The sequence below is a fragment of the Moschus berezovskii genome, chromosome 16 (genome assembly GCF_049115385.1).
Source record: "Moschus berezovskii isolate FMDL1 chromosome 16, NW_MosBer_1.0, whole genome shotgun sequence".
Taxonomy (NCBI): Eukaryota; Metazoa; Chordata; class Mammalia; order Artiodactyla; family Moschidae; genus Moschus; species Moschus berezovskii.
In genome coordinates this window covers 11,652,197-11,669,150 of record NC_142475.1, presented here as the reverse complement: position 1 = coordinate 11,669,150, position 16,954 = coordinate 11,652,197, and the positions used below count along the sequence as shown (strand labels likewise).

At 43.0% G+C, this 16,954-nt stretch overlaps 1 protein-coding gene across 2 annotated transcripts in view; it reads left to right on the top strand.

Moving 5' to 3' along the window:
• The window catches only part of CDH17 (cadherin 17), an 88,717-nt gene that overhangs the window by 62,995 nt on the left and 8,768 nt on the right, over positions 1-16,954 (top strand). For both annotated transcript variants that reach the window (XM_055431897.2, XM_088844603.1), the window contains 2 exons: positions 10,137-10,381; positions 14,825-14,955. In XM_055431897.2, the coding sequence (XP_055287872.1) occupies positions 10,137-10,381; positions 14,825-14,955 (376 nt within the window). The remainder of the gene's footprint in view (positions 1-10,136; positions 10,382-14,824; positions 14,956-16,954) is intronic.

Below are 16,954 nucleotides of genomic sequence, written 5' to 3'. Positions count from 1 at the left end.
ACTCTTGAGTAATCACTGCACTTCAGGGTGGATACCAGGTGTGTGGGCTTTCCACACACCTATCAATTCGCCAACGCCAGCCTGGTGTCCTACAATGTAACTCAATTCTAACACTTATCTGTCGGGAGACAGCATCCGATCCCCCAGGTAAGGGCTCAGTCCCACTCTCCCACCCCACTTCAGAAGCCAGTAGCAAGTCCCAGGTTGTCACCTGTTCTTCTGGCTGACTGGCTGTACATCAGAGGTTCGTGACTCCCTCCTTAGGTTCCAGCATTTGCTAGAACAACTCACAGAGCTCAAGGAAACGTATTTACCAACGTATCATATAATAAAGATATGACGAAGGATCCAGCTAAGCAGCCAGATGAAGAGATACAAGGGGTGAGGTCTGGGAGGGCCCTGAGAGCAGGAGCTTCTGCCTTATGGAGTGGAGCTGTGTGTCACTTCCCCCGCTCATGGATGTGCTCACTAACCCAGAAGATCCCTGAATGGCTCACTCTAGGGATGTTTATTGAGGCTTCATCGTGTAGACGTGATTGATCATGAACTCAGGCTCCGGCCCCTCTCCCCTTCCTGGGAAGTGGGAGGGGTTGTGCTGAAAATCCCAAGCTTCTAACCACGGCTTGGTCTTGGTCTGGTAACCAGTCCCCATCCTGAAACCATCCAAGGAGCCACCAAGAGTCACCTCATTAGAACAAAAGGCACTCCTATCACCCAGGAAATTGCAGGGTATTTAGGAGCTCATATCAGGAACCAAAGGAGAAGACCAATATAGACTTTTTCTATTAACTCATATGCCCCAAGTAATTCTTGGGAATAAACACGTTTTATTTAGACATGTTTTATTTATTTGTGCTGTCCTCCCTGTCTTTACTGCCATCCTGAGCTCTGGCCTATAGTGTGATAGATCAACATATTCTTGAGACCAAGCAGGTATCAGGAGCCAGGAAGGCTATTTCTCTGAGCCCTGCCAGACTCATCGATAATTCTCCTGAAACTGAAGTTCAGAGGTTTGTTTTGGTTTTAAATTTTTTTTTTGATACAAATTTTGTCACTTCTTCATTATGGCTGGGCCTTTTGAATTCTCAGTGCATGGTGTATTTTTAAGCAGCTAGAGTATCATGTGGAAAACTAATGTGCATTTTTTTCTCATCACTGATTATTGATGAAAATGTTAAATGTCCCCGGTCTCAGTTCCTTTCCTTCAGCACTTTATCTCTGCTTCCAGGTTGAATCTAAATTATGGGGTTGACCTTTCAAGCAGTCGTATACGGAAGGGGGATTGTGGCATAAGTGGGTGTTTTCTGCCTACCTGATGGGAAAGGTCATGAGGGTCTCTTGACTTGACTCTGCAGGCACATCCCCGTGTCGTGAAAGACAGGGCACGTGGTTGAACAAAGCTTGTTCTTGATTAAACTCTGCTGGTTAGCACTTGCTAATTTTGCATCTTCCATTTCTAATTTTATTCCTGGAAAATGTGGTTCCGTGTGTTTTCCTGGTGTGGAAGTTAAGCGGACTGACTGATGGCAAGCTGTTACTTCCATTCAGTAAGGGTTGAAGGAACACTGACACCCCGTCCTAACGGGCCTCCCTGCCCTAGTCGGATCGGCTCAAGCCCACCCCTCCCCTAGCGGCTCCCAGAGTTGCCTTCCTCCAACAGATCCCCTTGTCAGTCTTGTGCTCGCCACCTCTCTCTGCTCATCAAGGATCCAGTCCCAGCTTCTTAGCTTGGCATGCGCCGTCTTCCCCATCTCCCCTCTTCTCTCCGGTCGCACCTTCTGTCCTGCTAACTCTCGCTGCTCCTCAGCTGCAGGTTCACCATTTTGCTTCTTTATCCCTCGCCTCTGGTGGCCGCATGAAAGGATCAGAAAGCCAGGGAGGGGACTTAGGACCTGTTTGATGTCAGGATGGGGTGTGCATCCTCTCCCTGAGCCCACAGAGTGCTGTGCTGCTTCTCTGAGCCTGGGCTTGGCTGGAACCACAAGGAACAGATTGCCGCATCTGGTCCATGTGGCGGGCTTGCTCTGGGGGCTGCTGGCTTCCTGCTCCATCTACCAGACTTTCTCAGTTTGACGGCCCTGCTCTCCTCCCCTGAGATGATGGGTGGATCCCTGGGAGTCAGACGCTCCAGCGTGCACACATCTCTTCCCAACTCCCCTGGGTGGGGAGCCCTATCCCACCATGAGGTCATGACCAAGAGGTCATCATGGGGTCATACCCTGTAGGTACTGGATGCTTATTTCTATGAAAAACCTCTCTTTTTACATCTCAGCTGGATTAAAAAATTTTATATTCTGCATTTGAACAAGAGCCAATTGATTCTCAGACCTTGAGTCTTTACACATAATTCTTTCTCTTTCATATGAGGAAATTTTCTATCTTACTTCCTTTTGAACTAGCAATTGGGTTGCGATGTTGTGTGTGTTTGTGTGTTCATGGAGGAGAGGGTTTCTAGAGAGTGAAGATTTTCTCCAGAATCTCTTTCCCACTGGAGCCTGCAAGGGCTGGAGAAGGACCAAGCCCTTCTCGTTTTTGTATTTCCTGATGGATATACTATGCGCACTGTTTGTCAGGGAAGTGATGAGAAGCAAAGAGTATAATACAGTTCCTCTTCTCAGAGAGCTCGTGGTCAGTAAGGATCTGGAATAGAGAAGCAAACAATTAGAATCCTGAGTTAAGTACTATAAGATTACAGAAGGCATGGAGCTCATCTATTTGGGGATACAGAGTGGGATTTGGGGAAGATGATCCAGAGAGAACAGCACTGAGTCAACTTTCGACTGATGGGGAGAATTTTTTCAGATGTTGGGGGAAGAGCAGGCTGAGCTAATGCCGTCATGTGTCAGCTTTTCCTCTTCATGAAAGAAAAATACCATGTTTGTTTACCTGATGAGAAACTGATATAAACTAAAGAACTGACAGCACCCCAAGAGATCCTGGGTCCTCCAGGCCTGGAAGAGTGAATAAAACAGTGCAATTCCCAGAATCTAGAATGTGCTTTTTGAGCTTTTCTCTGGTTCCTTCTTCTTTTTGAGGTCATGGGTACCTTTAAGACTCTGACCAAAAAAAAAAGACTCTGACAAAAGCTACATAACCTCTCCTGACGAAAAAATTCATGTATGCACAAACAACAAAAATTCAATGGAGTAAATTTAAGGATCAAATTGGCTTTATTAAATAATTCATAAATCAAGTGTCATTCCATCTAGCAAACAGAAAGGAGCTCCACCAAGCTGTAGAAAAGGAAAGATTTTAAAAGGTAGAATGGGAGTGGAAAAAGGAAATTATTGGCAAAGAATGTCTTGTTTCCAACAAGGTTGCCCTCCTAAAAGGAACAAAAGGGCCTACTGGGTGGATTACCTCACTAGGGCTGACCAGATTCAAGACTGGTTAAAGTTGCATTCCTGGGGCAGGGATTGAGAATGCAATAAGTTAGGTATTAAGTTTTGTTGCTGACATGGAGTTTAGCACAGGTGATTCTATTTTGGGCCTGTTGTTTCTTTAAAGTGTGTGCATGCTCAGTTGTGTCTGACTTTTTGCAACCCCAAAGAGTCCAACTCATTGTGGACTGTAGCCCTCGAGGCTCCTCTGTCCATGAGATTCTCCTGGCAAGAATACAGGAATGGGTTGCCATTTCCTTCTCCAGGGGATCTTCCCGACCCAGGGATCAAAGACACGTCTCCTGCATCTCCTGCACTGCAGATGGATGCTTTACTGATGAGCCACCTGGGAGGCCCTTTAACAGATTTCCCATTTGGATCAGATTCTTGCTTATCTGAGAAATGTGATGAAAACTTAAAGCATTAAATGCCGCTATCAGATTCTGCTCTTTAGTACTTCTTCTGTTGATCTTCTGTGTGATATTCACAGGTCATAATGTTGTTTTTTTTTTAATCCCTGTGATATTCACAGGTGTCAACTTCAGGTTTAGAGTTTTTAAGTTGGTCATTCTCTCTGTCCCCTTTCTGATGTTCTTAGTCTTAGTGAGACTTGGTAGTGAGCGGTTGTGAGCATGTATTTAAAGCTTTTGAGAGAATGCAGCACATGAGAGAGAGAACTCTGATTCTAACAAGCAGGATAATTCCTCGTGTTTGGAGTGTACCTTTGAGCCATGGCCCCCAAGACCTAAACCAACCAGATGCAAATAATTCAAAGAAAGACATCGCAGGAGTCACCCTTTGAAGGCAGGTGGCTTGCTCAATGATCTGATGTTCCTGAATTTCCCTGCCCCGAAAGTGTTCTCCAGGTACAGCAGCTGGTGTTGGCTACAGCATAGACATCTCCTTGCTTACCTGAAAGAGAATCAAGGGCTATCTTATATCAAGAACAACTTTGGCCAGAAAGTCTTAAGATTTTTGTTGGACAGCTATTGCTCTAACAGTGAATTTTTCAATATTTTCAAAAATTAAGGAAAGGTTCCTAATCATATTCTGGTTTACATGCACTCTTAACCAAGGAGGGCTTCCCTGGTGGCTCAGACGGTAAAGAATCCACCTGTAATGTGGGAGACCTGGGTTCAATCCCTGGGCTGGGAAGATCCCCTGGAGAAGGGAAAGGCAACCCACTCCAGTATTCTGGCCTGGAGAATTCCGTGGACTGTATAATCCAAGTGGGGTCTCAAAGAGTCAGACACGACTAAGCAACTTTCACTTCACTTCACTTAACCAGGGAAGAATGGACCGGCTGAAGAAAGTGAATCCTGAGTCATGAATCCCTCTGGACAATTCCTTTCTAACTCACTGATGTAAATCCAAGGAGTTCAACCAATGAGGTGTCTCAGTTTGTTTGTGAACACTCAGGGGCGCGGTTAGATAACCGAGGAGACATTGCCTGATGACGATGTGCCAGCCATCTAGGTACATATGGAGGATGATAACCATCACAGACAAAGATAAATCCTATGAGGACACAGGTCGCTTCCATCAAGGCAGCACTGTTAGTGGATTCACTCACAGGGATAGTTAGTTGCATATACCTTTTCAAGTTAGATGTCAGTTAGGTTTTCTCCCAGCCCCAAATCGTAGTTGTTTCAAATTTCAGAGGCTACCTCTCTTAGCAACAGCCTGGGAGATGCAGATGATGGTTTACCTTTCCAGGCTAATGCCACAGTGAAAGAAAGGGAAGGAAAAAAAGAGAAAGTTTCATGTTCAGTTGAAGTATGAAGTGTTGATCTGATGTCCTGGAAGGGAGCATCTGCCTCACTGTCAGCTGCCTCTCTTCCTACTCAATTTGATTTGGAGATTCAGTATTTTTATAAGACCAGCTGTCAGGTGGACTCCTCTTCAGCTGTGAGCTGTATGTCTAAGGTTTAAGACCCTAAAGTTTGGCTGCCATGTGTGGGGAGAGGAGGTCCTGGCAGAGTCCCTTCCAAGGAGGTTCAGGGGCAGTCTTTGTTCTCACCGATTCCAATTCAGAAAGGTGGGGCAACTGAGACATTAGTTTGGAGAGATGTAGCACGATATCTGAGGAAACTAGAAAAATTCAGGATCCAGTCCAGTTTACGGGTATATGTGTGCATGCTAAGTCACTTCAGTCATGTCCAACTCTTTGCAACCCTATGGACTGTACCTCGCCAGGCTCCTCTGTTCTTGGGATTCTCTAGGCAAAAGTACTGGAGTGGGTTGTCATGCTCTCCTCCAGGGGATCTTCCTGACACAGGAGTCAATCCTCATCTTTTATGTCTCCTGAATTGACAGTCAGGTTCTTCACCGCTCGCACCACCTGGGAAGCCCAGAGTCTAATGTGCTGTGCTGTGCTTGGTCACTCAGTCATGTTCGACTCTGTGATCCCACGGACTGTAGCCTGCCAGGCTCCTCTGTCCATAGGGAATGTACAGATTCAAATAGAATTTTTCTCTCTACAATTATTCCTGCAGTTTAAAAAAATTCTTTATAAGGATAACCCCAGTAAAATAATTGTTTTTGCATTAAATTTGGTTTGATTATTTACATAAGCGCAGCAAGAATAGTGATTGACCATGTAAGCTCATGCTGGACCCTTCAAAACAAAGTACTCTCTGAGTCTATGTACATCTCTCTCAAATGTGACAATCCAGTCCAAGCCTTAGAAATGTAATCAATGTTTCCAAATGTGTTCCATTATGAGGAGAACAGACTCTTATTGAACATATGTGAATGACTATCTATATTGCCATGAAAAGAATATATTGAGAGTTTCTGAATTCTGAAAAGATCACGTAGAAAAAAAATGTCATTTTTGTTTAAAAAGGTATGCTTTATCAATTGCTATAAGTCATAGATTACTTAAAAGAAAACATTTCTTTAAATCTGGAAAAACAAAACATTAAGAAATATGCACTGTATTAGAACAGAAAGTCATACAAATTATAATCAACCTCCTCAGTTTATTTAGTTCAATGTAATTAATACTGCTGCTGCTGCTGCTGCTAAGTCACTTCAGTCGTGTCCGACTCTGTGTGACCCCACAGACGGAAGCCCACCAGGCTCCCCCTTCCCTGGGATTCTCCAGCCAAGAACACTGGAGTGGGTTGCCATTTCCTTCTCCAATGTGTGAAAATGAAAAGTGAAAGTGAAGTCGCTCAGTCGTGTCCGACCCTTAGCGACCCCATGGACTGCAGCCTACCAGGCTCCTCCATCCATGGGATTTTCTAGGCAAGAGTACTGGAGTGGTTTGCCATTGCCTTCTCCGAATTAATACTGGCTCTATTTTAATCTAGGTTTTCTGTTATTCTGGAATTCCTACCCAGTTTAGTTTTATGATTTTAAAATGATCAGATATTCTAGAATACCTGTCAGAGTCCTTTTTATGGATTTTTCTGAAGATGAAATAGTTTTGTAGCAACACTTTTGCAAAAGCATCAGAATAAAACAATTAACTATCTGTAAATGACAAAATCCTTAAAATGCCCATTATTAAATATCTGATAAGAATTCATTGCAATGGAATTGACAAGGAAATTTGGTAATTTTTGCAATAAGTAATGTTTAAGATAACTAGAATTATGACTGATAACATCATACCAGGAAATAATAGATTTCCAGGAATTTTATATAATTTCTATAACATTTACATACCTATGTAAATATAACATAAAAAAGGTTTGGACTTCCCTAGTGGGCCAGTGGACCCCACTCCAGTACTCTTGCCTGGAAAATCCCATGGATGGAGGAGCCTGGTAGGTTGAAGTCCATGGGGTCGCTAAGAGTCGGACACGATTGAGCGACTTCACTTTCACTTTTCACTTTCATGCATTGGAGAAGGAAATGGCAACCCACTCCAGTGTTCTTGCCTGGAGAATCCCAGGGAAGGGGGAGCCTGGTGGGCTTCCGTCTATGGGGTCACACAGAGTCGGACATGACTGCAGTGACTTAGCAGCAGCAGCAGCAGTGGGCCAGTGGACATGGGTTCGATCCCTGCTCTGGGAAGATTCCACTCGACACATTAAAACCGTGCACTACAACTGCTAAAGTGCGTGCACTTTAGAGCCCACGCTCTGCATGAGAAGCCTGAGGACCGCAACTGGGGAGGAGCCCCTGCTCGCTGCAACTGGAGAAAGCCTGTGTGCAGTAATGAAGACCCAGCACAGCCAAAAATAAATATCTTTTTTTAAAATAGAAAAAAGCTTGAACACTCAAATCATTAAAAAAAAAAAAATAAGGCTTAGTATTACTTGTTTGACAAAGTTTTCCATGTAATTTAAGATATCAAATAATCTTAACTAGTGTAACATCTCTCTTTTTATAAGGAGAAAGAAAATGTCTTTTCTGATTTTTCCAAAGTATTTCTGGAAAATCCCAAAGTTATTTCCAGGTCAAAAAGACTTTACTTAGAATTTGATTTTGGGAAGTTCTGCCAAAAAATTCAAAAGGTTTGGACACAACTAAAAATGATCACAGATCATTATGAAACAATACTTAATTATCCACTTAATTATTCAAATAGAATAGAATAGATGTTTTCAAGAGCAAATGCAGTAAGTTACATACTTCTGAGCCAAACTTTGCTTTTTAAATATTGAGACGACTCAGTTTACTTAAATAATCAAAGACTTGATAATAAAGCTATAAAGCACAAGAAATTATTTTGATAAAACACAAATCTTTGCTTTCTAAACAGCTTGTTTTAAAGATAAAGAAAAGCTTTTCAAATTTCTCATAAAGAGTAGATCTTTTTTAAAAAATTTATTTTATTGGAGGCAAATTACCTTACATTAATATATTGGTTGGTTTTGCCATACATTGACATGAATCCGCCCCGGGTGTACATGTGTTCCCTTTCTTGAACCCCCCTCCCACCCTCTCTTCCCCAGAGTAGATCTTTTTTATTAATAGATCTAATAAAATTTGTCCTTTTAGCAGATGAAAGAAAATTTATAGTTTTACATAAGAATATTTTAGTATTTAAACTTATTTTAAAACTCTTATAATAACAATTTTTTTAGCTAACTTGACTACACAGGATTTCCTCTTTTTTCCTCTTTTTCTTTCTTTCATTCTTTTTTTTTATGTCCATAGTTTTTCCTTAATTTTTCTCCTTCCTATTTTAAAATAACTAGCTTTACTTTAGAAAAAAACCGCTTTTATTTCCCTCAACATAATATATTGCCATACCTCATACCCTTTTTAACAACAACAAAAAAAGCCTCTGAAACAAAAAATACGTCCTATTTTCCTTGCATATACAATTATTTCTTATTGTTTTAAATTACATGAGTGACTGAGCTTGCACACGTTAGCATTCTTAACCCTTAGAAGCCTTAATTTATAGTGAACACTTACTAAGCAATTATGAACTGTTACCCTAGCATTCTTTAGACTAGCAAATTTATGATACATTTCATAATTTTTAGAAAAACATGCTTCCTCATAGTAAACATTTTCAATGTGGCACTAGCCATATACATACTAATAGATCCAAATATCTTCAGTTCCTCTGCAAAAGGAAACCAGAGTGGGTAAAATCTATGATCAGTAATTAATGTTCTAGTATTTTATCTTACTTAGAAGTGATCTAGATGTTCAATGAACTTCTGTGGAGGGGAGCAGTAGGAATTACATCAGTCCTGTAGTCTTTTTCGAATACCTTTTATATCTCTAATTTTTTATCAGGCTTTTGCAATGAAATTTTCAATGAAACTATTTTGGAATTTTGAAGTCTTTTTGAGGCTTCTGCATGCCAATTAAAATAGGTATTCCTTGCTTTTAAGTGCTCTTCTTAAATGCTCTTGTCTAATTGGAACATTCCTCTTAATGGCCATTGTAATTCCCCTTAAGATTGACAGCAGTTTGCTAGGAACCTTAGCAGCATACGGAGTTCAACCTCCATTTCTTTCTGTTCAGCCATGTTTGGGGCCCCAGTTTGGGGCCCACGCCAAGTTCTCATGCACAAAATTCTAGGTTGTCTTTAGTAAGGTCTTGGCCATTTTTAGGGGTAGGTATCTATGGTTTCTGAGACAGTTTTTAGATGTAAAATGAGCAGGTATGCTCTAGTTTATGCTAACCTCTCCCACCCGCCAAGAGTTTAAGTTTTTTTATTTTGAAATTCGAATCCTGAGGTTTCTGGGAAATCATTCTCCATACAACGTGGTTGCTGTTTAGCTGCTGTCGTGTCCAGCTCTGCAACCCCATGGACTGTAACTGCTTCAGGCTCCTCGGTCCATGGGATTCTCCAGGCAAGAATACTGGAGTGGGTTCCCATTTCCTTCTCTAGGGGATCCCCTCGACCCAGGGATTGAACTTGCATCTCCCGCCTTGGCAGGTGGAATTCTTTACCACTGAGCCACCAGAGAAGCCCCACACCATGTGGAAATCTCTGTATAAGCGTTTCTCAGTGACTTCTGAGATCTGTCTTAAGGGAATCAGTAAGTTTCTGATGAATGAATGAATTATTCCAGGTTTAAATAAATTGGAGGAGTGCTGTATTGATTCCCTCTTCTCGGAGAGTCAGAACACACTTTGGCATATTCAAAGTCCTGGCAAGTCCTGTAGCAAAAGCTTCTCCATGGCTCTACTATCCAGAGAAGGAAGTTTTTGTTGACACTAGATTAAGAATGGATGCTCTGTCAGAGCATTTTTTAGGGCGCCTTGGGCGGGGGGTGGATTTTAAGGGAGTTAATTATCCCCCAATTGATTTTCCTTCTTTTTTCCCCTGTACAGCCTCTTGATTTTGAAACAGTAGCCATTCATAATGTTGTAGTCCAAGCAGAAAATCCTGAGCCTCTGGTGCCTGGTGTACAGTATAATGCCAGCTCTTCTGCTACCTTCAGACTGACAGTGACAGACGTGAATGAGGCCCCGCAATTTTTCCAACAAGTATTTGAAGCAAAAGTCAGTGAGGCTGTGGCTAAAGGCACAAAAGTGGGCAACGTGACTGCCAAGGATCCGGAAGGTCTGGACGTCAGGTAGAGAGGAGCCATGCTGGGAAGCTTGGCTGGGTGCTGTAGTCATGGCCCATGGGAGGAGGAAGGGCTTGGGGGCGGGTGGGCAGAGAAGCTGGCCTGACTCGAGGGCTCTCCCCTAAGGGAGCAGCCAGGGATCTGAAGCTGTGTCCCTGTGTGCTTGGTGAATCTGCCCTTGGTTTCGGCAGGTGCCAGTCACCTGGGAGCATCGGGGAGCATCCAGACTCGGGAGTGGGAAACAGGTCAGATTCCAGCCCAGCCTGCCTACTGCAGGTCTCAGCTGAGAGCTGGGGAGTCCAGGAGGTGGGACTGGAGACATGGCTGCCCAGAGGTAGGCCCTGTGTCTGGACCAGTCACAGGGCCAGGGTCTGGAGACAAGCTCCAGCTCCTCAGGCAGACGGGCATTCTAGACAGCAAAATAAGGCAGAAACCTGACGGGGTGGATTCAATCACGTGAGAGGGTGAAGGGAACCTTCTCCATGAGGAGCTCTTCAGAGCAGGTCCAGGGCAACAAGATTCATTCCGGAGCTCGGCCCTGGAAAGGTGAGTGCATGGGCTAGGATGGTGAGACAAGATGTGTAAGTATTTCCAGTTTAGTAGTTCTCATTTTTTTTTTTTTCAGGGTGATAGAACCCACACAGATTTTCCTTAAGTGCAACAATATCAAATTTTCCAAGATAACAGATGCATACATCCATGTCTGTATCAATATCTATAACCTTCTTAAGATCATCTCATTAATAAGCCTAAGGACAGGACTTGAACCTGGATCTTTTGTTTCTATTGTATAACGACAGCCCTGTTGTCCATGACATGACAAATATTTTAGCATGGCTTAAAACCTATTCATGTGATTATGAATGTTATGATTGACAATTCCTTAAGTGTCTCTAAGTATTTGAGGGGAGTCTTAACTCCCACTGAGTGATCCTTTTGGCACTTGTAATCAGTTTCAAGACGTTTTTCTGACTGTCTGTTGGAGTAAAGTTCCCACCTACCATTTTACACTGCAAGCACTTATCAACTTTCGCAAAGAGAAATAAGAGAAAGGAAAGAGAGGTGTTGTACTGGATGGTTAATGTACATACTACTCTGTACATCAGTCACTAAGCGTGATGGGGCACAAAATGTTCCTAATTTTACAACAGTTTACTCTTTAACAAATGCTTTGATCTCCTTCATGAGAATGCCATGAGAAAGGCAAGTGGATAAAAAGTTGAGTTTATGAGTGGAGAAAACAAAGTCATTTAAGAACGTTCCTCAGATGTTCATTCTTTCATCTGAGGGAAAAATATGATTCATGTACTATTAAGTTAAAATCAGGAATATGAGTAAGAAGGATAATGTCCTGGAAGAAACAGATGAAAAGAGTACTTCATGAATGAAGAGTAATCAATAGTTGGGATGCTAGGAGGAAGTCAGCTAAGATTTAAGGAAAAGTCCAAAGCTGCTGCTGAAGCCTGAGTGATTTAATTCTCTTTCTTTTAGATCCACAAACTTGGAATCCATTAGCACCCAATTGGATTCTAATCCAGTCTATCAGTAAATATTAGTGATTCTTTCATTGAAATATGTCCAGAATTCACCTGCTTCTCATCACTTCCTCAGTGATCCAGGCCACATTATCATCTCTTCCACCCATCCATTCACTGCAATGAGAGCGGGTCTTTAAAAAAGTAAACTCACGGAACTCCTCTGAAAACCCTCCAGAGGGTTTCCATCTCACTCAGAAATCCCGACTGCATCAGCTCAGTTCAGTCCCTCAGTCGTGTCCGACTCTTAGTGATCCCATGGACTGTAGCACGCCAGGCTTCCCTGTCCATCACCAACTTCCGGAGCTTGCTCAAACTTATGCCCATCGAATCAGAGATGCCATCCAACCAAACACAGGCAATTTTTAATTCATTGCCCATACACAGAGCCTAACACAGTGCTTGACATATACAATATTCTAACACTGGGAAAAAATTAGTTTGAACTAACAACATTATTATTTTTTAATCATTCTCCTACTCCCAGACATGTAGGTTGTTTCCAGTATTTTTTAAGTTATAGAAAAGTTTTGAATGTATGTGTATAGTTCATTTTTAAAACTTCTATTAAGTTCTTTTTTATTTGGAGAAATTTTCCAGAGGTGGGGTTTTTTTAAATTTAAAGATACAGACATCCTTATGGCTATGGCACTTTGTTCCCAAAAGGCTGTAGCCATCTGTTTTCCTTTGGTTCTAGACTTTTCTCGCTCAAATTCACCTTTCATGCACCTACCAATGAGTTCCACTGAAAACACAAACACGACTAGGTCACCAGCCCCTGCCTGCCCATTGCTTCCCATGACCCAGCTCCTTCCATCCCTTGAGCTTCATCCTTTGCCATCCACTGTGTCCTATTTTTATCCCTTCACTCCTGGAATGTCTGATGCTCCCACACCCTAAGCTATTCCTTGGCCTCTCTGCCTTAGTTTCTGCAATTCCTTCTGCTTAAAGCATCCTTCTTTTTCTCGTTTTAGTTAACGTCTACTCTTTCAGCTGTTTCAGAAAAACATCTATTTCTGCTTTATTGACTATGCCAAAGCCTTTGACTGTGTGGATCACAATAAACTGTGGAAAATTCTGAAAGAGATGGGAATACCAGACCACCTGACCTACCTCTTAAGAAACCTCTATGCAGGTCAGGAAGCAACAGTTAGAACTGGACGTGGAACAACAGACTGGTTCCAAATAGGAAAAGGAGTACGTCAAGGCTGTATATTGTCACCTTGCTTATTTAACTTCTATGCAGAGTACATCATGAGGAATGCTGGGCTGGAGGAAGCACAAACTGGAATTAAGATTACCAGGAGAAATATCAATAACCTCAGATATGCAGATGACACCACCCTTATGGCAGAAAGTGAAGAGGAACTAAAGAGCCTCTTGATGAAAGTGAAACAGGAGAGTGAAAAAGCTGACTTAAAGCTCAACATTCAGAAAAATAAGATCCTGGTAAAGGGTCCCATCACTTCATGACAAATAGATGGGGAAACAGTGGAAACAATGGCTGACTTTATTTTTCTGGGCTCCAGAATCACTGCAGATGCTGGTTGCAGCCATGAAATTAAAAGATGCTTACTCCTTGGAAGGAAAGTTATGACCAACCTAGACAGCATATTAAAAAGCAGAGACATTACTTTGTCAACCAAGGTCCGTCTAGTCAAGGCTATGGTTTTTCTAGTAGTCACATATGGATGTGAGAGTTGGACTATAAAGAAAGCTGAGGGCCGAAGAATTGGTGCTTTTGAACTGTGGTGTTGGAGAAGACTCTTGAGACCCCTTGAACTGCAAGGAGATCCAACCAGTCCATCTTAAAGGAAATCAGTCCTGGGTGTTCATTGGAAGGACTGATATTGAAGCTGAAACTCCAATATATTGGCCACCTGATGCGAAGAGCTGATTCATTTGAAAAGACCCAGATGTTGGGAAAGATTAAAGGCAGGAGGAGAAGGGGGTGATAGAGGATGAAATGGTTGGATGGCATCACTGACTCAATGGACATGAATTTGAGTAAGCTCCGGGAGTTGATGATGGACAGGGAGGCCTGGCATGCTGCGGTTCATGGGGTTGCAAAGAGTCAGACACGACTGAGCGACTGAAGTGAACTGAACTCTTTCAGGAGGGGCTTCCCTGGTGCCTCAGCTGGTAAAGAATCCGCCTGCAATGTGGGATGCCTGGGTTCGATCCATGAGTTGGGAAGATCCCCTGGAGGAGAACATGGTAACCCACCCCAGTCTTCTGGCCTGGAGAATATCCATGGACAGAGGAGCCTGGAGGGTTGCAGTCCATGGGGTCACAAAGAGTCAGATATGACTGAGCAACTAAACACAGCCCAGCACATTCTTTCAGAAAGTCTTCTCTGATTCCCATTACCTTACCTGGAATTCCACATGGACCCTGACAATCATCACACTAGAATTATCTGTCTCTGTCTCCTCCACTGGCCTAACAACCCCCTTTGGTAATTTCCTCTCTTGGTGCACAGCCTGATGTTTGCTATCTCCGCAGATGTCTGCTGAATGAAGAGTTCACCATGCCTCTGAGTATTCACCTATTCACATGTTTCCACCAATGAATGTTCATGTTTTCTTAGAGGGCATGGTTTTTATAGACAATTCCAGGTTGTTTTATTTGAAAAAGTAGTTTAACTTTTTTCACTAGAGGTTGTGACTCTACCTTTAAAAAAAATAATTAAAACAAGTACAAAAACCACTTTGTAGAGATGAACAAATCCTTCTTTTGAAGGCAGACAGTAGGCAAACATAGCATTAGTAATATGAAATTATGCCTCTTTACATATATTGTCAATAGTCTGCAAGGGACAGTGCTGATATAACAGCACAGAGGTGCGTAAACTATCTCCACGTTTTCACGCGGGGTAACGTGGGCTTTCTTTTGCTCTTTTGTCTTACTGAAGTTATTCACTGAGAGGCGACGAGAGAGGCTGGCTAAGAATTGACCCCGTCACCGGTGAGATCTTCAGTGTGGCGCCACTGGACAGGGAAGCTGAAAGTCTGTATCGGGTACAAGTGGTGGCAACAGAAGTAGGTGAGCCAACGCAAATACGGAAAAGGCCACACAAGTGATCGGGGCTACGTCAACAGCAGTGGGAGGGAGGGCGAGGTGAGCAGGGAACTCCGCTGGGTCAGATGGACAGAATATCTGACAGTGGAGAAGTAAGACGAGGACAAACACGAAGGGAGGGGCTCACCCCTCCTTGGCTGTGTTCCGAGAGAGAACCCTCGTGCCTGCCACGGGGCTCTTTAGGGCCAGGCTGCCCCTGGAGGCTGTCAGGGCTTCAGGGCTGCTGCTCCCTCTGTGGGGTCTTGCAGGGACCACGGCTTCTAGGAAGGCTCCTGTGCCCCCACTGAACCACCCCGCCTTCCTCCAAACTTGCTGTGGATGTCTCCAGGGATTGGGATCAAACCACCATGTAGTAATACAGAATTATATGATGGTGGTGGTTTAGTTGCTAAGTCATGTCCGACTCTTGCGACCCCATGGACTGTAAATTCTATTTGATTTGAATTTACAGAGGAGCCCTGTCCATGGGATTGTCCAGGAAAGAATACTGGAGTGGGTTGCCATTCCTTCTCCAGGGGATCTTCCCAACCCAGGAATCAAACCTGGGTCTCCTTCAATGCAGGCAGATTCTTTACCAACTGAGCTATGAGGGAAGCCCCAGAATTATATAATATATACTAATATACCTGCCTGACCTACCGAAAAAAAAGAGAGAACTGAACAAAGTATGACTAAATAAACACAGATTTAGAGCAAAGAAACTTTCAAAATGTAAAGCCCAGGTTTGGGAGTGGGGGAATGGGGAAAATTCCAGTAAGTGGAATCATGAAAATGGTCCATGTCTGTGAAAAGATGAAGAACAGCAAAAGTACTGTAGTCATGTTAAACCAAAGAAGCTAGACCCGCAGATGTGTGTGCTGAATTTGAAATGGTTGTGGGTGAGCGCATGAACCTCGCTGAGGTGGGTCAGGGGCTCTCTCTCTTGCTTCTAGTTAATGTGCTTCTAACACATACCACTATCACACTGTACACATTTAACTCTTGATTTAAAAAGCTCCTGATTTACTCAGCAGGAAGTTTCTGATGAAATCTTTGTGCTCTGCCTTCCGCTAAAATGTACCGTGGGGTCAGCACTTCACTTTAGACGTGTCCTAAAGCCTCTCACAGTTTAGAAGTGTCGGGAATCAAAAACAGGGTTCAAAACCCTGCCCAGTGTGCAGTTGGTGACCCTGGACTGATCCGTGTTGATGAAATGACTTCAAGAACCCAGTAGCTTCCTCCTTTGGTTAAGCAGACAGCTGGCAAGAAAAGCAGGCAAATAGAATTTACAGGAATTGAAGCAGGTTGGAGTCAGAAATTGTAGGAACATCAGGGAGAATGAGAACAGTCAGTGTTACTGCTATACTGACCGTCTCCTTCTAAGCACTTACCCCTTACACAACACTATGGGGAGGGATTATTATTGATTATATTTGATGTATGAAGAAACCGAGATACTGATAAGTAACTCTCCAATGATCACACAGTTACTAATTGTTCAGGCAGCAAGGTCAAAATTTTTACCGTGATACCCCAACAAATAACATTTGTACAGCTCTGTACAATTTTCTAAGACTACTACATGTTGGATCCTCATATAGTCACATTTCACAGCTGAAGAAATGAGACTTAGAAATATTTTTTTTAATATTTGTTCATTTATTTTTGGCTGTATCAGGTCTTAGTTGCGGCACTTGGACTTCCCTCTAGCTATGGTGTCCAGGCTCAGCTCAGTAGGTGTGGAGTGCAGGTTTAGTTGCCTTGCAGCCAGTGGGATCTTACTTCCCCAAGCAGGAATCAAATCCTCATCCTCTGGATTGGAAGGCAAAGTCTCAACCAGTGGACCATAGGGAAGTCCTGAGGCTTAGAAAGCTTAACAACCATGCCTAAGTCAGCGATGAGGAGCAATTGAAGTTGTGGGCTCTAGAGTCAAATCTCCTGAGTTGGAAGACTCTCCACTGCTGTATGACCTTGGGCAAGTCAC